The sequence below is a fragment of the Chlorocebus sabaeus genome, chromosome 7, assembly GCF_047675955.1.
Source record: "Chlorocebus sabaeus isolate Y175 chromosome 7, mChlSab1.0.hap1, whole genome shotgun sequence".
Lineage (NCBI taxonomy): Eukaryota > Metazoa > Chordata > Mammalia > Primates > Cercopithecidae > Chlorocebus > Chlorocebus sabaeus.
The window spans coordinates 29,274,048-29,295,822 of NC_132910.1; the positions used below are offsets into that span (position 1 = coordinate 29,274,048).

The window sequence follows — 21,775 nt, forward strand, 5'->3', positions numbered from 1 at the left end:
GAGCATGGGTTATGTTTCCATTTGTGTGTGTTGTATATGATTTCTTTCAGCAGTGTTTTGTAGTTTTCTTTGTATAAAGGTCTTTTGCCTCTTTGGTTAGGTATACTCCTAAGTATTTTATTTTACTTTTTGCAGCTATCGTAAAGGGGGTTGAGTTCTTGACTTGATTCTCAACTTGGTTGCTGTTGGTGTATAACAGAGCTACTGATTTGTTTATCTTAATTTTGTATCTTGAAACTTTGCTGAATTCATTTATCAGTTATAGGAGCTTTTTGAAGGAGTCTTTAGGGTTTTCTAGGTATATGATCATGTCATCAGCAAACAGTGACAATTTGACTTCCTCTTTATTGATTTGGATCCCCTTTATTTCTTTCTCTTGTCTGATTGCTCTGGCTAGGACTTCTAGTACAATGTTGAATAGAAGTGGTGAGAGTGGGCATCCTCCTTGTCTTGTTTCAGTTCTCAGGGTTCAAGTTTTCAACTTTTCCCCATTCAGTATTATGTTGGCTGTGGGTTTGTAATCATGGCTTTTATTACATTAAGGTATGTCCCATTTCTGCTGATTTTGCTGAGGGTTTTAATCTTTAAGGGATGCTGACTTTTGTCAAATGCTTTTTTCTGCATCTATTGAAATGATCATGTGATTTTTGTTTTTAATTCTGCTTATGTGATGTATCACATTTATTGACTTGCATATGTTAAACCATCCCTGCATCCTGGTGTGAAACCCAGGTCATAGTGGGTTATCTTTTTGATATGCTGTTGGATTTGGTTAGCTAGCATTTTGTTAAGGATTTTTGCATTTATAGGCTGCGTGCGGTGGCTCGTGCCTGTAATCCCAGCACTTTAGGAGGCCGAGGTGGTTGGATCACCTGAAGTCAGGAGTTCAAGACCACCCTGGACAGCATTGAGAAACCCCATGTCTACTAAAAATACAAAATTAGCCAGGCGTGGTGGCACATGCCTGTAATCCTGGCTACTTGGGAGGTTAAGACAGGAGAATCACTTGAACCCGGGAGGCAGAGGTTGCTGTGAGCCGAGATCATGCCATTGCACTCCAGCCTGGGCAAAAAGAGCAAAACTCTGTCTCAAAAAAAAAAAGGAGTTTTGCATCTATATTTGTCAGAGATATTGATCTATAGTTTTCTTTTTTTGTTATGTTCTTTCCTGGTTTTGGTATTAGAGTGATATTGGCTTCATAGAACAATTTAGGGAAGATTCCCTATTTCTATATCTTGTGGAATAGTGTCAGTAGGATCGGTACCAATTCTTTGAATGTCTGATAGAATTCAGCTGTGAATCTGTGGTCCTGGAATTTTTTTGTTGGCAGTTTTTTTGTTTTGTTTTTTTTTAATTACCACTTCAATCTCACTGCTTGTTATTGGTCTGTTCAGAGTTTCTATTTCTTCCTGGTTTAATCTAGGAGGGTTGTCTATTTCGAGGAATTTATCCATCTCTTCTAGGTTTTCTGTGTGCATAGAGGTTTTCTATGCGCATAAAGGTGTCAGAGTAGCCTTTAATGATCTTTTGTATTTCTGTGGTATCAGTTGTACTATCTCGTGTTTCATTTCTAATTGAGCGTATTTGGATTTTCTCTTTTTCTTCCTTAATCTTGCTAATCATCTATTGATTTAATTTATCTTTTCAAAGAACCAGCCATTTGTTTCATTTATTTTTTGTATTGTTTTTTGTTTGTTTGTTTGTTTGTTTGTTTCCATTGCATTTAGTTCTGCTCTGATCTTGGTTATTTCTTTTCTTCTGCTGGGTTTGGGTTTGGTTTGTTCTTGTTTCTCTAGTTCTCTGAGGTGTTACTTTAGATTGTTTATTTTTGCTCTTTCAGATTTTTTGATGTGGCATTTAAGGCTATGAACTTTCCTCTTAGCACTCCCTTTACTGAATCCCAAAGGTTTTAATAGATTGTGTCACTATTATCATTCAGTTCAAAGAATTTTTTAATTTCCATCTTGATTTTATTGTTAACCCTGTGATTGTTCAAGAGCAGGTTGTTTAATTTATATGGTTTTGAGGGTTCCTTTTGGAGTTAATTTCCACTTTTATTCTACTGTGGTCTGAGAGAGTACTTGATATAATTTCAGTTTTCTTAAATTTATTGAGACTTGTTTTGTGGTCTATCATATGGTCTATCTTGGAGAATGTTCCATGTGCTGATGAATGGAATGTATATTCTGCAGTTGTTGGGTAGAATGTTGTGTAAATATCTCTTAACGCTTATTTGATCTAGGGTATATTTTAAATCCATTGTTTCTTTGTTGACTTTCTCTCTTGATGACCTGTCTAGTGCTGTCAGCGGAGTATTGAAATCTCCCACTATTATTGTGTTGCTATCTATCTCATTTCTTAGGTCTAGTAGTAGTTGTTTTATAAATTTGGGAGTTCCAGTGTTAGTGTATATATATTTAGGATTGTGATATTTTCCTGTTGGACAAGTTCTTTTATCATTATATAATGTCAAAATATTATGTCTTTGTCTTTTTTAACTGCTGTTGCTTTAATGTTTGTTTTGTCTGATATAAGAATAGCTACTGCTGCTCACTTTTGGTGTCCATTTGTATGGATTAATTTTTTTCCCACCTCTTTACCTTAAGTTGATTTGAGTCCTTATGTGTTAGGCAGTCTCTTGAAGACAGCAGATACTTGGTTGGTTAATTCTTATCCATTCTGCTATTCTGTATCTTTTAAGTAGAGCATTTAGGCCACTTACATTCAACATTAGTATTGAGATGTGAGGTACTGTTCTATTCATTGTGCTATTTGTTGCCTGATACCTTTTTTTTCTTAAATTTATTACGTCTTTGTTTTATAGGTCCTGTGAGATTTATGTTTTAACGAGGTCCTATTTTGGTGTATTTCAAGGATGTGTTTTAAGATTTAGAGCTTCTGTTAGCAGTTCTAACAGAACTGCTAAATGTGGTGCTGGTTTGGTAGTGGCAAATTCTCTCAGCATTTGTTTGTCTGAAAAAGACTGTATCTTTCCTTCATTTATGAAGTTTAGTTTCACTGGATATGAAAATCTTGGCCAATAATTTTTTTTTTTTTTTTTAAAGGAGGCTGAAGATGGAGCCCTAATCCCTTCTAGCTTGTAGGGTTTCTGCGGAGAAATTCGCTGTTAACCTGATAGGTTTTCTTTTTTAGGTTACCTGGTGCTTTTTCCTCACAGCTTTTAAGATTCTTTCCTTCATCTTGACTTTAGATAACCTGATGACTATGTGCCTAGGCAATGATCTTTTTGCGATAAATTTCCCAGGTGTTCTTTGAGCTGCTTTGTATTTAGATCTCTAGCAAGGCTGGGAAGTTTTCCTTGATTATTCCCTCAAATATGTTTTTCAAACTTGTTGATTTCTTCCTCAGGAACACCATATTCATAGTTTTGATCATTTAACATAATCCCAACTTCTTGGAGGCTTTGTTTATTTATTTTGATTCTCTTTTCTTTCTCTTTGTGGATTGAGTTAATTCAAAAACTTGTCTTTGAGCTCTGAAATTCTTTATTCTGCTTGTTGGATTCTATTGCTGAGACTTTCCAGTGCATTTTGCATTTCTCTAAGTGTGTCCTTCATTTCCAGAAGTTGTGATTATTTTTTATTTATGCTATCTAGTTCACTGAAGATTTTTCCCTTCATATCTTGTATCACTTTTTTGATTTCATTAAGTTGGACTTCACCTTTCTCTGCTGCCTCCTTGATTAGCTTAATAATCAACCTTCTGAATTCTTTTCCTGGCAATTCAGGGATTTCTTCTTGGTTTCGATCCATTGCGATCCATTGCTGATAAGCTAGTGTTATCTTTTGGGGAGGGGGGTATTTAAGAACTTTGGTTTTGTCATATTACCACAATTGTTTTTCTGGTTCCTTATTTGGGCAGACAATGTCAGAGGGAAGTTCTGAGGCTCAAGGGCTGCTGTTCAGATTCTTTTGTCCCACCAGTTGTTCCCTTGATGTAGTGCTCCCCTTCTTCCCCTAGGGATAGGGCTTCCTGAGAGCCAAACTGTAATGATTGTTATTTCTCTTCTGGATCTGGCCACCCAGCAGAGTTACCAGGCTCCAGACTGGTAGTGGGGCATGTCTGCACAGAGTACTGTGATGCCAACTGTCTTCAGGTCTCTCAGCCATGGATAGCAGCACAGTTTTCTGCTGTCTCTGGGGCCTGCCAGAGCAATCCGCTTCCTTCAAGGGTCTGTGGGTTCTCCTGATCCACCTTTGTCTCATATTACCTTATGCTGGTCCCTCTGCCTAGAAGATCCTCCTCTTTGTCCTTCAAAATTCATCATCCTTTAAGATTCAGCTTAGATATCACCTTCTTTGGTGATGAGTAAAGCCTTCCGTGTCAATTACTTCTTCCTCTGTGCCCTTGTGGCACTTTGTTCATATAGTTAAAGTGGTATTTCTTATGGTATGTTTTAGTGTCTATATTGTAATCTCAAGGGCAAGGTTTGTATCTTATTCATCTTTCTGTTCCTGATTCTGTGTGTTGCTTGACAGAGTGGGGGTTAAGTAAATGTTGCTAAGTTGTATGGTGTTAACATCTAAAAATTAGGAAGGTAGTAGAGGATTCATTGGGCAAAGAGAAAAATTCTTAGTTTTCCATCTTAAATGTATATTCTTTTGGTGTTTCACTTAGTTTCTCTTTTTTCTCCCCTTAGTATACAACATACTCATTTGTGTTTCTCAGACAACTGATACTTCATTTTCCTTATATAAAGATCACCAACTTGTAATAGCTGTGTCCAGAGTCATAAGCTAGTAAGGTGGTGGAAGTGAGGTTTGTCTGCCTTAAGTGCTCAGACACGTAGCTACTTGGCCACTCCTTACCATGTGTGTCCCCATGAATAAGTTACAGAGTTTTCTGAGTCTCAGTTTATAAGTGTAAATAAAGGATAATAATAGCACCTACCTCATAGGGTTCTTGGGAGAAATGAATATCTATGTGAACACTTAGAGCTTGGCCCAAAGTAAGTACCCAATAAACAGAGCTGCACCATCAATTATTATTACTACTTTATGTTATGTAGGAGACATACGGATAACCTTTCTTTTCTTAGTTTAGACTGTTAGGAGTCATGGAAGTTAAGAGTTTTGGCCCATCTTTAAAAGCCGTCTGCCAGTCCACACTTTATATAGTCTTAGAATATTACATTTGGAAGGGATTTTGGAGGCCAAGTGGTCTAACAGGTGCTTATCCAAAGCAGCAGTCCTCTCTGCAGTTTTCAGTCAAAGGTGATTAGTCATCTAGAGACTGTCAGAGCATTTATAGTAATATAAGTTGCCACTTTAGAAGGAATATGTGATTGTTTAAAAATCATGTATGGGGTGCTTTTTTCTTCTTCTTCATTTTTTGTTTCTGTCTTCTGTAAGATTGTAAAAATCCTTTATTCACACTGTAATCCTTAGTTCTTCAAAATATCTGGACAGACTAACCTCTGTAGTAGTGGTTCTCAAAATGTGGCCCAGGGATCCTTTTTAACTCAGATACTTTCCCCAGGAATCTTTCTTCTTTTATCCCCTTTCTTTTAAATCAGAGAATCTATGAAGACCCTGGTAGTGTAGACTAAGTTCTTTTTGTGAATTTTTCTGTAGCAAGACTCAATGACCTAAAAATGTTTAAGAATCACTGGCTTGGACCTGCTTGTGATTACATTTTGCCCTGAGATGAATTATGATATATGCATCTCAACGGGACAAAAAAAAAAAAAGAGTTAAGAACCACTGATTTTTAGTTTTATTGTAATGATAAGAAAGTTATTGAATAAAATGGTTAGGAATTACACGAAAAGGGGGAAATCTGAGAGTTAAAACAGAGATAGAGATATAAAGTTCACCTGTGTCCACTGAGCCACTCTGCCCTGACATCTTTTGTAGAAGTCTTCTGTCTGCTTAGGGAATGGTTTCTGACATAATAAGGGATGCTAAGCAGAAAGTAAAGTGGTCTTTTTTTTTTTTTTTTTTTTTTTAAAACATGTATGCTCCAGAATAAGGAATAACTGTTTTGTCTTGCAGTGGATAATCACTTTAGTTAAATATATATAGTATTGTGACTGTTATATATTCAAATACACACATATGCACACGTACAAATATGGTGCTTAACAGTCCTATATCCCCTTCAAGATCAACCCCATCCCTGTCTGTTTTTCCCTTGCTGTACCAAGTCATATACTGTGCTTTTGTTAATATAATAGATAATATTCTGTCCTCAAAATAGTCATCCTGCCTCCTTAAGACCACAAAATGTTATCACATGGGAAAGCACTATTGGAGTGCAGACTAACTGAGAAGTAGGCAGAAAACCTTGTAAGTTTGCTTTTCTGAGTTCTCTTTAGATCATTGTCACCCCAAATGAATTTCCTTAGCAAGTTTTGATAAAACTCATCCACATTTATATTTTGTTTTTGTACACAACTATCTGTCTTGTCATTAGCCAATTAAATAATCACAGTAATGCCTATGAGATATGTAACATTTCCATAATTTTGCACAATATCTAAAATAAAAAGTATAGCTATACATATATTTTAAAATTCAGTAGAGGGCACAGTACCATATATTAAATATGCTAAAATTTGAATAAAAGTGTAAACTATGTTTTAAAACATTTTTCTGGTTTTTTTAAACTTAAATTGATAAAATCATTGAAGGTATCCTAATAATGAAAGTTGCAGGGGACATAATTGTTTTATATTTTTGAAACATATATTGTGCAGAGTTAAGAGGGGAATTGAAGGCAGGGACACATGCAGATGCCTTTAGCCTTTTCTTTTTTATTTTTCAACATAAAATATGTAAGGTGCCTTCTCTGCCAGTGAGCTACCTGCTTCAATGCAAATTAAAGTCTGTATGGTGTATGGACTTAATAACGTGAACTAAACATTGCTTTTTTATCCTCTCAGAACTTCTACTTAAGGATTGGCATAAAGTGAGAATTCCTCCAGTATTGTCCAACCTTTCTCACTTAGGATTTGGTACTGCATCGTGCCCAAGTGGGTGTTGAATAAATGCTGTTTGATGATGATAAAATAATTTTTTTAGGACGAATTATCTTTATGTTTATGTGGGGCACAGTTCTCACAGTGCTCTCAGAGTCTTTGGAAAACAGAAATCTTGTTTGAACTTCAACTGTTGTACTGTATAAATTTTGCCTGTTAAGCTACTATAATTCTATATGAATCTTCTTTTTTTTATTTGAGACAGAGTTTCACTCTTGTCACCCAGGCTGGAGTGCAATGACGCGATCTCAGCTGACTGCAACGTCCGCCTCCTGGGATCAAGCAATTCTCCTGCCTCAGCCTCCCGAGTAGCTGGGATTACAGGCATCTGCCACCACACCTGACTAATTTTTGTATTTTTAGTAGAGACGAGGTTTCACCGTGTTGGCCAGGCAGGTCTCAAACTCCTGACCTCAGGTGATCCGCCTGCCTTGGCCTCCCAAAGTTCTGGTATTACAGGCGTGAGCCACCGTGCCCAGCCATGAATTTTTTAAAAAATTGGTTTATTTGGCACAGTGCAAAATCCTGTAAACATTTGAATGTAATATAGCGGATTTTAACTGGAATATTTAGGAAGAATAAGAGTCATTGAATTTGAATAATATACACAAAGACTTTTCAAGGGTGTAATTTGAGTTTAGGAGTTTTATGAATAGGACTCATTCACTGTATGTTTACTCACTGCTAAATGACAAGATAATTGTTATTGCATAGAGTGTTTGAAAAATTAGAATGTTAGCACAACATCCTGAAATTGTCTCTGTGTAGATATGTATTGTCTGAATGCATGTGGCAAGCAGTTTTATTTTGGACTCATGAAAACATTAATTTCTAAACATTTTCTTAGTTTCCTTTAAATCAACAAACTTCATGAGAAAATATCACTGTTTCCTTGCAGGGTGGGTGTAGGAAATGATGTATTCTGCTCCAAGGTATGCTTTGGAGAAATTACTTGGAAGTCAAGGACTCTCAAGTAGAAAAACTTCAACTTCAATTTGTTATAACATGTTCTATAAATCTATTAAATCTTGACAAGTGAAGACATGTAAATGTGGCATTCGAAACAAAGAGCTGTAGAGGTTTTCCCCTTTCACAGTAGGGTCACTTACTAGATAATTTGCATTGATTGAATATTTGAAAAATAGACTAGAATAATTGTATTATCTTCTTACTTTCTCATCATTAATGTTGTGTATATTACTTTCTTTCAGTTGGATATGTCAAGTGACCAGATAGCTGCCAATCTACAAGCAGTTATTAATGAAGTTTGTAGGCACAGACCACTGAATTTGGGTAAGTGGTTTGCTGAGGGTAGACTTCCCTATGACCCCGCGATACTTTAAAATGTAAAATATGAAGAAAAAAGTCAAGTTAACATGCAAGTATAATAGCAAAATGTAAAATACTAAATAAAATATCAAGTTAACATGCAAATATTATATTTCCAGGGATTAGATAAATAAATTTAATTCTCCAAAGGATTTCTCTAGCATTAATGAGGAATATATCCTGAAACCTTTGTAGATTCCCACATTATTACTACTAATAAATGTAGCAAAGTTTGAAAGAAAACGGTAACTGATTGCTTTAAACTTACAGTGATGTTAGGGACTAAAATTATTTCTAAAATGACATTTTGAAGCCAGATCATTAACTTTGTCATTGGCACTAGCAGTTGGTTTTCTTAATCTTATTTATTTATTACAGGAAAGAAAGAAGATCACTTTATTGTGTCATGAGAGTCATTTATAAATGAGGTGATTCATAGGGAATCACTCAACTCAGTTGAGATGCGAAAACGGTGTAGTAGGCTGGAACACAGGTGTCCAGTTTCTTTATCATTGTGTTGTGTGCTGTTCAAATTCCTTCCTCAGACAAATTTCACTTGTGGATGGTTGAAGCCAAGCAAGGGTCCATTATACTCGATTGATTATTCATTTGTAGGCTTACCATGATAAGAATTTGTCAGGTTTACTTTTATAACCAAGTTTATAATTAAAACACAATCTTAAGCTATTTTTCACCTTCTTTGGGAGTTAACCATACTGGTGAATAAATATCACCCTTATTAATTCTCTTGTCCTAAATATAGCCATACTACTAAGTAATTGGATGTGTATGGATTCTTATAGTCCACAGAAAACTTTGATTTCAGTACAGGATCCTCTGAGACCATAGTAGGAGTAGATGATGGACAGCAAATCCTCAAAATGTTGTTATTCTCTTTTTGCTATTTCATATGAAGCCCCCTTAGCATGTTTAAATGTTGTGATTCTCTTTTTGCAACTTTATCTTATTTTTCGAGACAGGGTCTCACTCTGTCGCCCATGCTGGAGTGCAGTGGCTTGATGTCAGCTCACTGCAACCTCGGCCTCCCAGGTTCAAGCAATTCTCCTGCCTCAGCCTCCCAAGTAGCTGGGATTATAGGCACCTGCCACCATGTCAGCTAATTTTTGTATTTTTAGTAGAGATGGGGTTTCATCATGTTGGCCAGGCTGGTCTCAAACTCCTGACCTCAGGTGATCCACCCACCTTGGCCTCCCAAAGTGCTGGGATTACAGGTGTGAGCCATGGTGTCTGGCTGTCTTTTTGCTATTTTAAATGAAGCCCCTTAACATTGTTCTTATGAAAAGCATTTTAGTTTTTCGGGAACTTTACCAACTGTGTGGTAACACAAAGGTAGCATCTGTGCTGACTGTTTTAAATAAATATTTATAATATTTCCATCAAATGTAAATATCAGCACCTGTTCCCTTCACTGTTGACTTTGCAATAAAATAAATTGTAGGTGACCATCTTCTGGAAGAGAGAAATGAATTATTAGTGAGTATATGTAGTTCCAAGGATAAATCTCTAATATTCTAGAGTACAACTAGTTTGTCTTATATTCTAGAAATGAAACTATCTTCCTCTTCTTATAATTCAAAATGTTATACAGTAATACAAAAAGTTTAGTAATACAGTACTTTTCATGTGAAAATATGACATGAGTTCTATAAGTTTTCCTGTTGCATATTTGTACAGCATGTCCTTGAATAATATCCTTTTGTCCAATGTTATCTCATTATAACATTCATAAGAAAAAAATAGATTCCTGGCCAGAGCCACGGTCTGTGTGGAGTGCGCATGTTCTCATGTCTGCATGGGTTCTCTGGGTACTTCGGTTTTCTCCCACATCCCAAAGATGGGCTTATTAGGTTAATTGGTATGTCTACGTGGTCCTGGTGTGAGTGAGTGTGGGGGGTGTGTACGTGTGCCCTGCAGTGAGATGCTGCTTATCTGGAGATCATTCCCACCTATGCTCTGACCTGCCGGGATAGGCTTTGGCCTCCCGCAACCCTGGACTGGAATAAGGGAGTTGGAAGATGAATGAATGAATGCAAACTATTGTAAAATAAAAATGTGCAAAGTATATGATGATCATACAAATGCAGGACAATAAATGATGTGGTATGAAAGCACTCAGGGAGCCAATCATATTTGTTAGTTTGTTTTTGAACTGCATGGTGGCAGAAGGCGCTTCTTACGGTTTTCATTTAAGTCACCACCACTATGACTCCTGTCACTCTGATTTACCAACAGTTGGGTAAATAATTATTGCTTTTATTAATATTAAATGTATTTATAGTTCAAATTTATTTCAGTGGTTAATATTAAAAGTGTTTGAGCTCTTTATTTAGAAGCTTGGTGATATTTTTGTGACTAGAAATTTGTCTTCAAAACTTAACTCTTATTAATTAGCCTATGGTACAGTTGATTTCTCTATAAGTTGTTTTGCTTAAAGTTGCAGTTTCCAAGAACCTAGTGACAATATTTAGTGAGGGTTTACTGTATTTGCTCATGAGGTGGTATTGTGATACAAAATCAAAGTTGATTCTCGTTTTTGTTTCCAGGTCCCTTTGTGATACGTGCTTTCCTTCGTAGTTCAACAAGTGAAGGTTTATTACTGAAGATTGATCCATTGTTGCCTAAAGAAGTAAAAAATGAAGAAAGTAAAAAAGACATCTAAATGTGTTGAATTGTGAAATTACTTTAAGTGGTTTAAGAAGCAATGGAGGAAATTATAAAACTGCATAATTTTTACATTTGATGTCTCGTTATTGATCATACTTGAAAGTGAACTTTAACACTGAAAAATCTTAGTCATTTCAAGAATAAGAAAATAAAATTTTCTCTTTGTCTGAACCTGCCTTTTAGACCCTGTGACATTTTCTTTTTTAGAATCCAGAGTCTACATACTGGTAATTATAGCAGCAGTTTCTAGCTTGATAACTTTCCCTTGGGAGTCATAACCATCTGAGGGAATGGTAACATCCTCAGTTCCCATAAAGCAGAAAATGGCAGAATCATGAGGTACATCACAAATATAACTATTTTATTTAAAAAAAAAAGGAAGGAAAATATGCATTCCAAAGAATTCTGAGTACTATTTTTGATAGCATGAATATAGAAAATTGCTAAGTCACTAAAACGTGTGTTGGGTTATCTCTTTTTAGGAATCGGTTTGTAATTATATATATAATATGTATATGTAATATATAGTTATATATTATGTAATTATGTAATATATGTAATATATTATATAATTATATATGATAATATAAACATTTGTAAAATACCACATTTTTATGATGCTTTGCAATCTACAAGGCACTGTATACAGTGTTTTCATATACGTGACCTCATTTGCTCCTGAATTTCTCTGCTTAATAGTATAACAAGTGTTTGGTTAGTGTTTGTCGAATGAACATTCCCATGAAGTAGCTAGAACAACTTCATTCATGGATTAAAAATCAGGACAAGAAGTAAAGCATCTTGCATCAGGTACCAGTTTGCAGACCGATATTAATCCTTAAGTGCTTACTGATTTATGACAAAATGAAAAAAAATAAGGATAATTTTGGCATGCAATTGCCAGCTGTCCTTTCTTGGGAATGATTACTTGAAGTATCTTCCACCTTTTTAGGGGTTATTTGAATGAATTTTCTTTTATGAAATAATAGTGATGGTGAATTTGTTGGTGGGGTTTAAATACCTAGTTTGTTTTTGTTTTGTTGTTATTTTTTTCTCATTAATGAGCCTCATTTTATTTTAGTTTTGGTGTTGACTCACCAGCTCTAGCTTTTCAAGGTAAAATCTTTTTTGAAGAAGAGCTGGGTAACACAATTCTCACAATTACAAAATATATTATTTTAAAACAATTAGATTTCTAATAACACAAATTATTTTGATTCATTTTGCATTGATCTACTTGGGAACCATAAATCTGCCTAGAGCACAGAGAATTAGCACACTCAACTTGGCCAAGGAATAGACATGTTTCAAGATGAAATTCATCACTACCAATGAAGTATTTATTCTTGCCAAGGCTGTTCTGCTTAAATCTAATCAAGCTTATAGACCTACATCTCAGTTTACAGAAGATACAAGAGATGGAGGTACAAATCAACTGACCTCAAGTGGGAATAATTAGGCCAATTCAGAATGTGGGATGTGATGCAGTTCAACCCTCCCAGCCTCATAGAAACAAGCAGAAGGAGAAACCATTAAAGAGAATTCAGACATAACAATTAATGTGGGTTAGTGATTAGAGCGTAGTTTGAAAACATCAGCTATACAAGACATTTGAGGGAAAATGGATTAATACCTACTTTGTAAAGAAAATTTTGACAGCTCCATATAGGTCTCCCAAATTCTTTTTGAGATGTTAGTGGTCTGAGAATTCCAAATGACTGAATAGCCACAGTACCCCACTAAGCTTTTTTTTCCCCACAGGAAAATTAAAACTTAGGGTTTGCTTACCCAAAACAGCAATAACATTACTAGAAAACAATAACAGCAGTTACCTTTTATTGAGTGCTGCTATGGTTTGAATGTGTCCCTCAAAAAGTATGTGTTGGAAACTTAATCCCCAATGCAACAGTGTTGGGACATGAAGCCTCATGGGAGGTACAAGTCATGACAGCTCTGCCCTCATGAATGAATTAATGCTGAGTATAGTCATTGGAGATTCCGAAGAGAGGGAGGGTGGGAGGATGGTGAGGGTTGAGAAATGAATAAGTACAATGTACACTATTTGAGTGATGGTTACATTAAAAGGCCCAGGCCACCACTAAGCAATATATCCTGTAACACAACTATACTTGTACCTCTTAAATTTATACAAATTGTAAAAATAATAATAAAAGGGCTTAAGACTGCAAGGAACTCTTGGGCATACCTTGCATGCTTGCTTGCTCTCTCTTCCTCCCTGGCTCGCTTCTTCTTGCCCTTTCTTGCCCTTCTGCCTTCTGCCATGGTATGACTACAGCAAGAAGGTTATCACTAGAAGCCAGCCCCTTCATCATGGTCGTCCAGCCTGCAGACTGCAAGAAATTAATCTCTATGCTTTATAAATTACCTTCTCAGGTATTCTGCTATAACAACACAAAACAGACTAACAGATGCGTACTACCTTCTTATACTTTAGATGCATCCTCTCATTTCATCCTCACAGCAATTCACTAAGCAGAGTGGTACTCCCATTTCACAGGTAAGGAAAATGAAACTTCTGTGATGTGTCGTAAGTGGCAAACTAAGATTTAAACCCAGATCTGTTTAATTTTAAAGACCTTAGTCTCTTTTAGCCATTGGGCTATTTTACCTCTTTTTAAATATATATTCTAAGATCAACCATTTAATTGAGCAGCTTTAAAATTTTAAAATATTGAATAATTGCCTTCAGTTTCTTGGTATTTCTAGTTAATGAATTATGGCAGGGCTGATGTGAAGAAAGTAGAAGTAGAAGAGTTAGAGTGGGATGAGGAAAGAGTAACACAGGATGGAGAGGAAAAGATACCTACCTGTTTTCCACAGTTACCATCTTTTGAAAGCTTACCGATTAATCATTATTTGAAGATCTCAATTTACAAAGTAGAAGCTCTGCTATATGTAGATTTTCTTTTAATTAATGGATAAGTATAGTTGTTATTGAAAAAATTAAAAATACTGATTAGATATTTTAAAATTCATAATCTACTACTGAAGGATAACCAGCATTAATATTTTAGTACTTTGTTGTCTTCAGTTGTGAGTGTGTATGTATCCGTGTGTGCACATGTTATAAAGTAAGCATTTCGTATATTTAAAATGCCATATGAGGCTGGGCGCAGTGGCTCACGCCTGTAATCCCAGCACTTTGGGAGGCTGAGGTGGGCGGATCACAAGGTCAGGAGATTGAGACCATCCTGGCTAACACAGTGAAACCCCATCTCTACTAAAAATACAAAAAATTAGCCAGGCGTGGTGGCGGGCGCCTGTAGTCCCAGCTACTTGGGAGGCTGAGGCAGGAGAATGGCGTGAACCCGGGAGGCAGAGCTTGCGGTGAGTCAAGATCGTGCCACTGTACTCCAGCTTGGGCAACAGAACAAGACTCCGTCTCAAACAAACAAACAAAAAAGCCATATGAAAAGCATCATTTTAATGGTTGAACAATATTCCATCCTGTTGATGTTTTATTTTATGGAATCATTCCTCTATTGTTGTACATTTAACTAACTCCAGGATCCCCTTCCCCCCATTATTTGCAGTGCTTTGGAGAAATCATTGGAGTGTAATTTATTTTGTAAGTTTTAGAAGTGGCATTCCTGGGTCAAAAGGTCTGATGTGACTAAAAGGCCTTATTGTGTCTTAGAAAGGTAACTTATTGAGCAGAACAAACCAGAATAAGGAAATATGATTCGAAAATTTGCTCTAGGCAGGAACATTCCAGGGTCTGAATAAATTACTCTCCACTCTTCCATTAGAGTACTTTTCCTGTTGGCTAACTAGAGCTTTGTTGAATGTATGCTTCTGGAAAAAGAGTAAAATTACACTATATTACTCAATTTAAATCTTTATATTTTTTTTCTTAGAGAACAGTAAATCAAATCTTTTTTTCTTCATTTTGTTTTTATTATAGCAAAATGAAGGGAAAAATTTTCCTTCATAAAATAAAGTTTATTTCTGTTTGCTTAATTTACAACAAGCAGAAAATAAGCTGGGTCTTGCTTTGATCCAAATATTGATGTTTTAAAAGCAGTACACAATATTTGTTAAAGAGAACTATGAAATGCCTTTTTAGAAGCTTCTATAAGAAAAGTAGAAAGTTTAGCCCTACAGCTTTCCTCTCCGCTAGAACTGCAAACTACTGCTACAGTTTTAAATACACTTTTTGTTGTTTGTATATCCAGGAAAGTCTTAAAAAAGTAAAGAAACATGCATATAAATGATTGCATAGCAGAACAGAACATGAACTGCAAACACTAGAGAAATGAAAGAAATACTATCAAATATACAAAGGTCCTACAATCAACCCCTTAAGCACTTCCCACAAATAGTATTTAAAAACCATCGTTTTGTTCTCAGTCTAATGCTCTCCCAATAGAGCTATCTCAGCTTACTGCCATTGTTTTGTTCTCTACAGACAAAGCCTAGGTTACTAAAAACAATTGAAATAAGTAATCCTCTTAAAGGAGTTGCTTCTCCATAATTCTTACTTATATCTGTAAGCAAGCAATCTGAGATTTTAAAAGATGCTAGCTTTTTATCCAAAATGAGATTGGATATGTCAAGTCAGTTTTGTCCCCAAAACAATCTTTCAGAGAAATACTAGAAATTGTAAATGGTAAAGGGTATTATTTCTTTATTTTTAGTCAAGTACTACACTGGTAGTCAAAAATTCAAAAGATGTGACCCTTTCTTAAAACTGACTAATCTTTTTTTCCAAAATCATTTTAAATTTCATGGCACCAGAGAATCACCTAGAATGAGTGTGCTGTTTTTGAACTTGCCTCACGTTAAATAAACTGAGGTGTGAAATGCAAGCCTCCTACATAAAGAAACAGGCAAATTTTGATGCAAATGTATAGGCTAAATGCTGTAAGCATCAACATTTCAGTTCTTTTACACTATACACCCCCCCACCACCACCACCACAAACACACACACACAGCCTACTTTGAAACAATTCACTTGCTTCTAAGGACAGTAAGAAAACTAAGCAATATTGTGGTCAACAGTACTCCTTAAATTTTAGAAAAACTACATAAGAACATTCTTTTCCCCTTAAAATTGTTTCTACCATTATTGACCTCCACAAATATATATTTTTTTTTTTTTTTTTGAGACGGAGTCTCGCTCTGTCGCCCAGGTTGGAGTGCAGTGGCCGGATCTCAGCTCACTGCAAGCTCCGCCTCCCGGGTTTACGCCATTCTCCTGCCTCAGCCTCCCGAGTAGCTGGGACTACAGGCACCCGCCACCTCGCCCGGCTAGTTTTTTGTATTTTTTAGTAGAGACGGGGTTTCACCGTGTTAGCCAAGATGGTCTCGATCTCCTGACCTCGTGATCCGCCCGTCTCAGCCTCCGTTTTTCTGATGTTTTCTTGTTCCAAATCTATAGAAACCAGAAAAAAAGTAAAGGCTCCGTGTTTCAGTCAAAAACTTAATCTCCCTGAAAATACTACATGACTCAGTTGGCATTATTCCCCAAGACGGTGGAGTTAACAAAAGAACTAATCCACATTGCATCATAAATAAACTATTATCAAGAGCCGAGACATCTTGATAAGACAGAAAGGTCCACGCTGAACCTAAATGTGTCTGAGCAATCAGTGTTGTACTGTGGCTACAACTTCACTTTTGTAACATTCTATCTTACTCCTTTCTAGGTTAACAGTTCTACGAAATATGAATACGAAAGTTTATTTTTAGTAAGAATGTTGCAAATTGTGGTCAACCAACATCTTTCACCAAATACTTCAAGCATAAAATGAGAATCTTTACAAAAATATACAGAGACACAACAAATTGGTAGCTGCCCATATCATTAAACAAACTTAAGAGTGGCTTCTCAACAGCATGTCATTTTAATATAACCATTGACTGGTACAGGGAAAACTAACAAGTGTTTGTTAAACATCATTGCAACATTGTATTCCTGATAATTTAAGTCAACCAATCTATGAACAAATGAATGATATGTGCCTAAAAATGATCATGGTTTATACTATTAGTGGCCACTGGATTTAGGACTAGTCCAAGATCTTGATCTAGATTTTGACCTAGACCTAAACTGTGACCTTGACTGGGATTTGGAACAAGGCGGTTCTTTTTTCCTTGATTCCTTTTTATGTCTTGAGCAAGACTTGTAATGTGTTTTGGAATCTGTTTTAGAGGTGCCTCTAGTTTTGACATGCAATGCAGGCCTAGAACATGATTTTCGCCTTCATTTCTTTCTTGGGCTGGGACTTGGACCTTGATCTTGAATTGGATTTAGATCTTGCAAAAGAGCTATTTCGGTGTTTAACTCTGTCACTGTTGGAATGGCTTCTGCTACACGATGGTCTTCCAGTCCATCCACCCTTTCTAGAACTATTAGATCTTCTATAGATGTAAACAAAAGTTCGACTTCTTGATCTTCTTTCATAATGTTGGCTTCTAGAATCATAGCGTGAAGAACTGTACACACTCCTACCTTCCTTTGCTTTCATCTGATTTGGGGTCTTCCAATCCCCCTCTGCGAACTATTTCCATTTGACATCCACAAATCCACTTTGTGTCCAAATTAGGTAAAGCATCTTCAGCATCACAAACATCCTCCAGTTGAACATAAGCAACTCCTCTTGGACAGTGAGTGTAGAAATCAAGTGGAACATACACATCAACTATAGGATCATAACGACCAAATTCATGCCATAAATCTTTGAACCTACTGTTATTGGCTCCATTCCTGATGAACAGAGGCACCTTGGGAGACGCAGGTAGCTGGATGTGACCGCTGTGTGAGTCTCAGCACCAGGCACCAGGGGATAATAAGGGGCTCAGCAACTGTCCAGCCCCCAGCAGCTGATCCTCAGACACGCCCAGCCAGAGGGCTCTACTACAGCTAAATTAATTCTTTTATGTAAAAGAGTAGGAATTTACTGGTTTTGTTGTAAATAATAGTGATTCTCAAACTTTAGCTTGTATCCAAATCACTTGAAGGCTTGCAAAACACAATTTACAGCTCCCCACCCAGTACTCTGGGATGGACCTTGAACATTTGCATTTCCAACCAGGTGATGGCGATGATGATGATGATGATGATGATGCTTGTCTAGAGACCACACTTTGAGAACCACTGGTATCTATTAATAGTTCTTTTAACCCTGGCTGGATGTAAAAATCTCTGGCTTTGGTACCAGCTTTATTTTAAAAATTTCACAAGTCATTCTGATGCACCAGAGTGGAGAATCACTAGTGTATGCAATTAGCCAAGTTATGAGATATAAAATTTGCAATATAAGTCAAGATTTTAAGAAGATAATGAACTGAACTTAAGAACCAGGACTAGTTTATAACTTTCTGGACTATTCCTATGTGTAAATAATTTAAATTCTGGGTTCTTACCCTATGGGCAAGCAACTCAAGTTCTGTGATCTTCTGTAAAACAAGAACATCATAGGATGATCATGAACGTACTTGCAAACCAAAATTTTATGATATATACCTTTTTAGCAGAGGGCATTTCATACTAAGAAGTGATGTAACATTAATTAGCATTACTAATATAAAAACAAATAAAGATATAAATTTGATGGTTTTATTTGTACTGTTTTGTTAACTAGATGCTTAAGATGGGATAGGGGACCTATTAAATAATGATTGTTGGTTTTTAAAAAATCTTAATTTTTTACAGCAAGTAGTCAATAACAGTGTCCAGTAGGTGGCGATAATAGCCTTTCATACAACTTGAAAATAGTTGTGTACTTACTGGTCAATAATTGTTTTCTCACTTGCCTGTACGAATAGAAAGCACAAAACACTTTATAGGCCACCTGGAGCTTTATTTCTGAGTAAGTTTTTTGTTTGTTTATTTTATTCTATTTTGGGAATATAACAGGTTGCTTTAGGTTTCTGTGATCATGCATATTTAGAGGTTTGTAAAAATTATTTTTAAAACTTTTATTATAGAGTTTTTCAAATATGAAGAAAATACAATAATGAATACCCACCCAGCATCAGCAATGATCAATATTCTGCTATTTTTCCCATTTTACCTGTCCCTTCCGTCTTCCCAGCCCCCAGCTTGTCGTCATCCCTTCTACAGCACTTACAAGCAAATCCCACATATCACATCACTGAGCCTATAGAGCATTAAAAATTGTCAGGCTATAATTACCAGATTTTAGGTGCATTATTCCAGAACCCATTGTTTTTGCTTTACTCTAGCAATTGAGTACCATTAGTTTTTGTTTGTTTGTTTTGTTTGGATTATATTTTTCACATAATAATGAACCAAATACCTACTACTAGTGCTTTGAGAACTGGAGGTAGGTGGCAGCATAATTAGCCACAAAAGGTTGTATGTAAATATCAATATTTTTGAAATGAAAAATTGATATCTTCAATTAAATTTTTGTTTTTTACTTTTAAAATTTTATTATTTTTTTGAGACAAGGTCTCGCTGTCACCCAGGCTGGAGTGCAGTGGTGCAATCACAGCTCCCTGCAGCCTTGGCCTCCTGGGCTCAAGTGATCCTCTCACCTCAGCCTTCTGAGTAGCTGGGACCACAGGTACATGCCATGGTTCTCACCATGCCTGGCTAACTGTTTTATTTTTTGTACAGATGGGGTCTCACTATGTTGCCCAGGCTGGTCTCGAATTCCCAGGCTCAAGCAATCTGCCCACATCAACCTCCCAAAGTGCTGGAATTACAGGCACACACTCTGGTGCTTGGTTGAATTTTTATTTTTGAATAAAAATATACAATTTGAAATTTATTCTTACCAACAATAGAAAGTATATATGTATATCTTTTTATCCAAGGTATCCAAAAGAACAAAAAGTTTTACTGTATGGTTTTTATCTAAAAAAATGGAAGCATATTAAATTTTGGCAAGTAGAGAAATGAACATAGTTAAGAATTTAAAGAAAGAACTCAATGACCCATAATTCCTAAAACAACCACTTAACATTTTGTTATATTTCTTTTTTCTCCTTCCTATGTGGAGGTCTCCCTCTTCCCTGAAATTGCATGCTTATGTTGGACATAGAGTAGAAGGGAGACATCCTGGCTCTGGAGGTTTTCCACATCTCTGACTCTTCAGTCACTTTCCATTGATAAAAAGCCAACCAAAAAAAAAAAAAAAAAAAAAAAATTCAAAGTATTTGCTAAATGAATAAAAGGCCTAACACTTTCTATATCTCATTATGTGCTATCTAAAACTTTCTTTTTTTTCTTTTTTTTTTTTTTTTCTTTTTTTAGGGATAAGGTTTTACTCTGTTTCCTAGGCTGGAATGTGGTAGTACGATCACAGCTCACTGCAGCCTCCAACTCCTGGGCTCTAGCAATCATTCCACCTCAGCCTCCTGAGTAGCTGAGACTACAGGAGCATGCCACCATGATTGGCCAATTAATTTTTTTTTTTTTTGGTGGAGATAGGGTCTTGCTATGTTGTCCAGGCTGGTGTAAAATTCCTGGCTTCAGGCAGTCCTCCTGCCTTGGCCTCCCAAAGTACTGGGATTGCAGATGTGAGACACTGTACTTGGCCTGTAAAACTTTTTAATTTTTTTATTGTACTTTAAGTTTTAGGGTACGTGTGCACAACATGCAGGTTTGTTACATATGTATACATGTGCCATGTTGGTGTGCTGCACCCATTAACTCATCATTTACATTAGGTATATCTCCTAATGCTATCCCTCCCCCTTCCCCCCTCCCCACCATAGGCCCCGGTGTGTGATGTTTCCCTTCCTGTGTCCAAGTGATTTCATTGTTCAATTCCCACCTATGAGGGAGAACATGTGGTGTTCGGTTTTCTGTCCTTGAGATAGTTTGCTCGGAATGATGGTTTCCAGCTTCATCCATGTCCCTGTAAAGGACATGAGCTCATCCTTTTTTATGACTGCATAGTATTCCATGGTGTATATGTGCCACATTTTCTTAATTCAATCTATCATTGATGGACATTTGGATTGGTTCCAAGTCTTTGCCATTGTGAATGGTACTGCAGTAAACATACGTGTGCATGTGTCTATAGCAGCATGATTTATAATCCTTTGTGTATATCCCCAGTAATGGGATCGCTGGGTCAAATGGTATTTCTAGTTCTAGATCCTTAAGGAATCGTCACACTGTCTTCCACAACGGTTGGACTCCCACCAACAGTGTAAAAGTGTTTCTATTTCTCCACATCCTCTCCAGCACCTGTTGTTTCTGACTTTTTAATGATCGCCATTCCAACTGGTGTGAGATGGTATCTCATTGTGGTTTTGATTTGCATTTCTCTGATGGCTTGGCCTATAAAACTTTATAATACTGCTTCCAAAGTTGATTATTGCTTTAATGAAAATTATTTTATTCAAAATTTTAAGTTAAAGACAACAACCTGGTGTTTCCCAAAGGGCAGTCAATACCTGTATTCAGAAAACTCTGAGGAGTTGTACCACTCATGGTACAAGGAATTAATTTAGCTTATAAGTAAATCACATTTTAAATTAATAATTAAGTATATATTTAATGCATTGTAGGATAAGATAACTAACATGAAAACCATGATTTCATGAAATTGTTTCCTAAGATGACATTACAATAGGTAATTACATTTATTTTTAAAACCCATTAAAAATATTAAGTAAGTTTATAAACTATATAAACTGCCAAACTATTTTCCAAAGCGGCTATGTCATTTATATTCCCTCCAGCAAAGCATGAGTGTTCCAGATTCTCCACATCCTTGTCGACACTTGGAACTGTCTGTTCTTTTAGCTATTTTAG

The 21,775-nt window shown here is 36.2% G+C and overlaps 1 protein-coding gene and 1 pseudogene across 2 annotated transcripts in view; one reads left to right on the top strand and one right to left on the bottom strand.

Moving 5' to 3' along the window:
• The window catches only part of MRPL1 (mitochondrial ribosomal protein L1), a 92,341-nt gene extending 81,156 nt beyond the window's left edge, over positions 1-11,185 (top strand). For both annotated transcript variants that reach the window (XM_007998986.3, XM_007998987.3), the window contains 2 exons: positions 8,212-8,293; positions 10,894-11,185. In XM_007998986.3, the coding sequence (XP_007997177.1) occupies positions 8,212-8,293; positions 10,894-11,009 (198 nt within the window). In that variant the 3' untranslated portion in view covers positions 11,010-11,185. The remainder of the gene's footprint in view (positions 1-8,211; positions 8,294-10,893) is intronic.
• A 5,373-nt stretch (positions 11,186-16,558) lies between these two features.
• Positions 16,559-21,451, bottom strand: LOC103236683 (uncharacterized; annotated as a pseudogene).
• Positions 21,452-21,775: the final 324 nt, after the last annotated feature.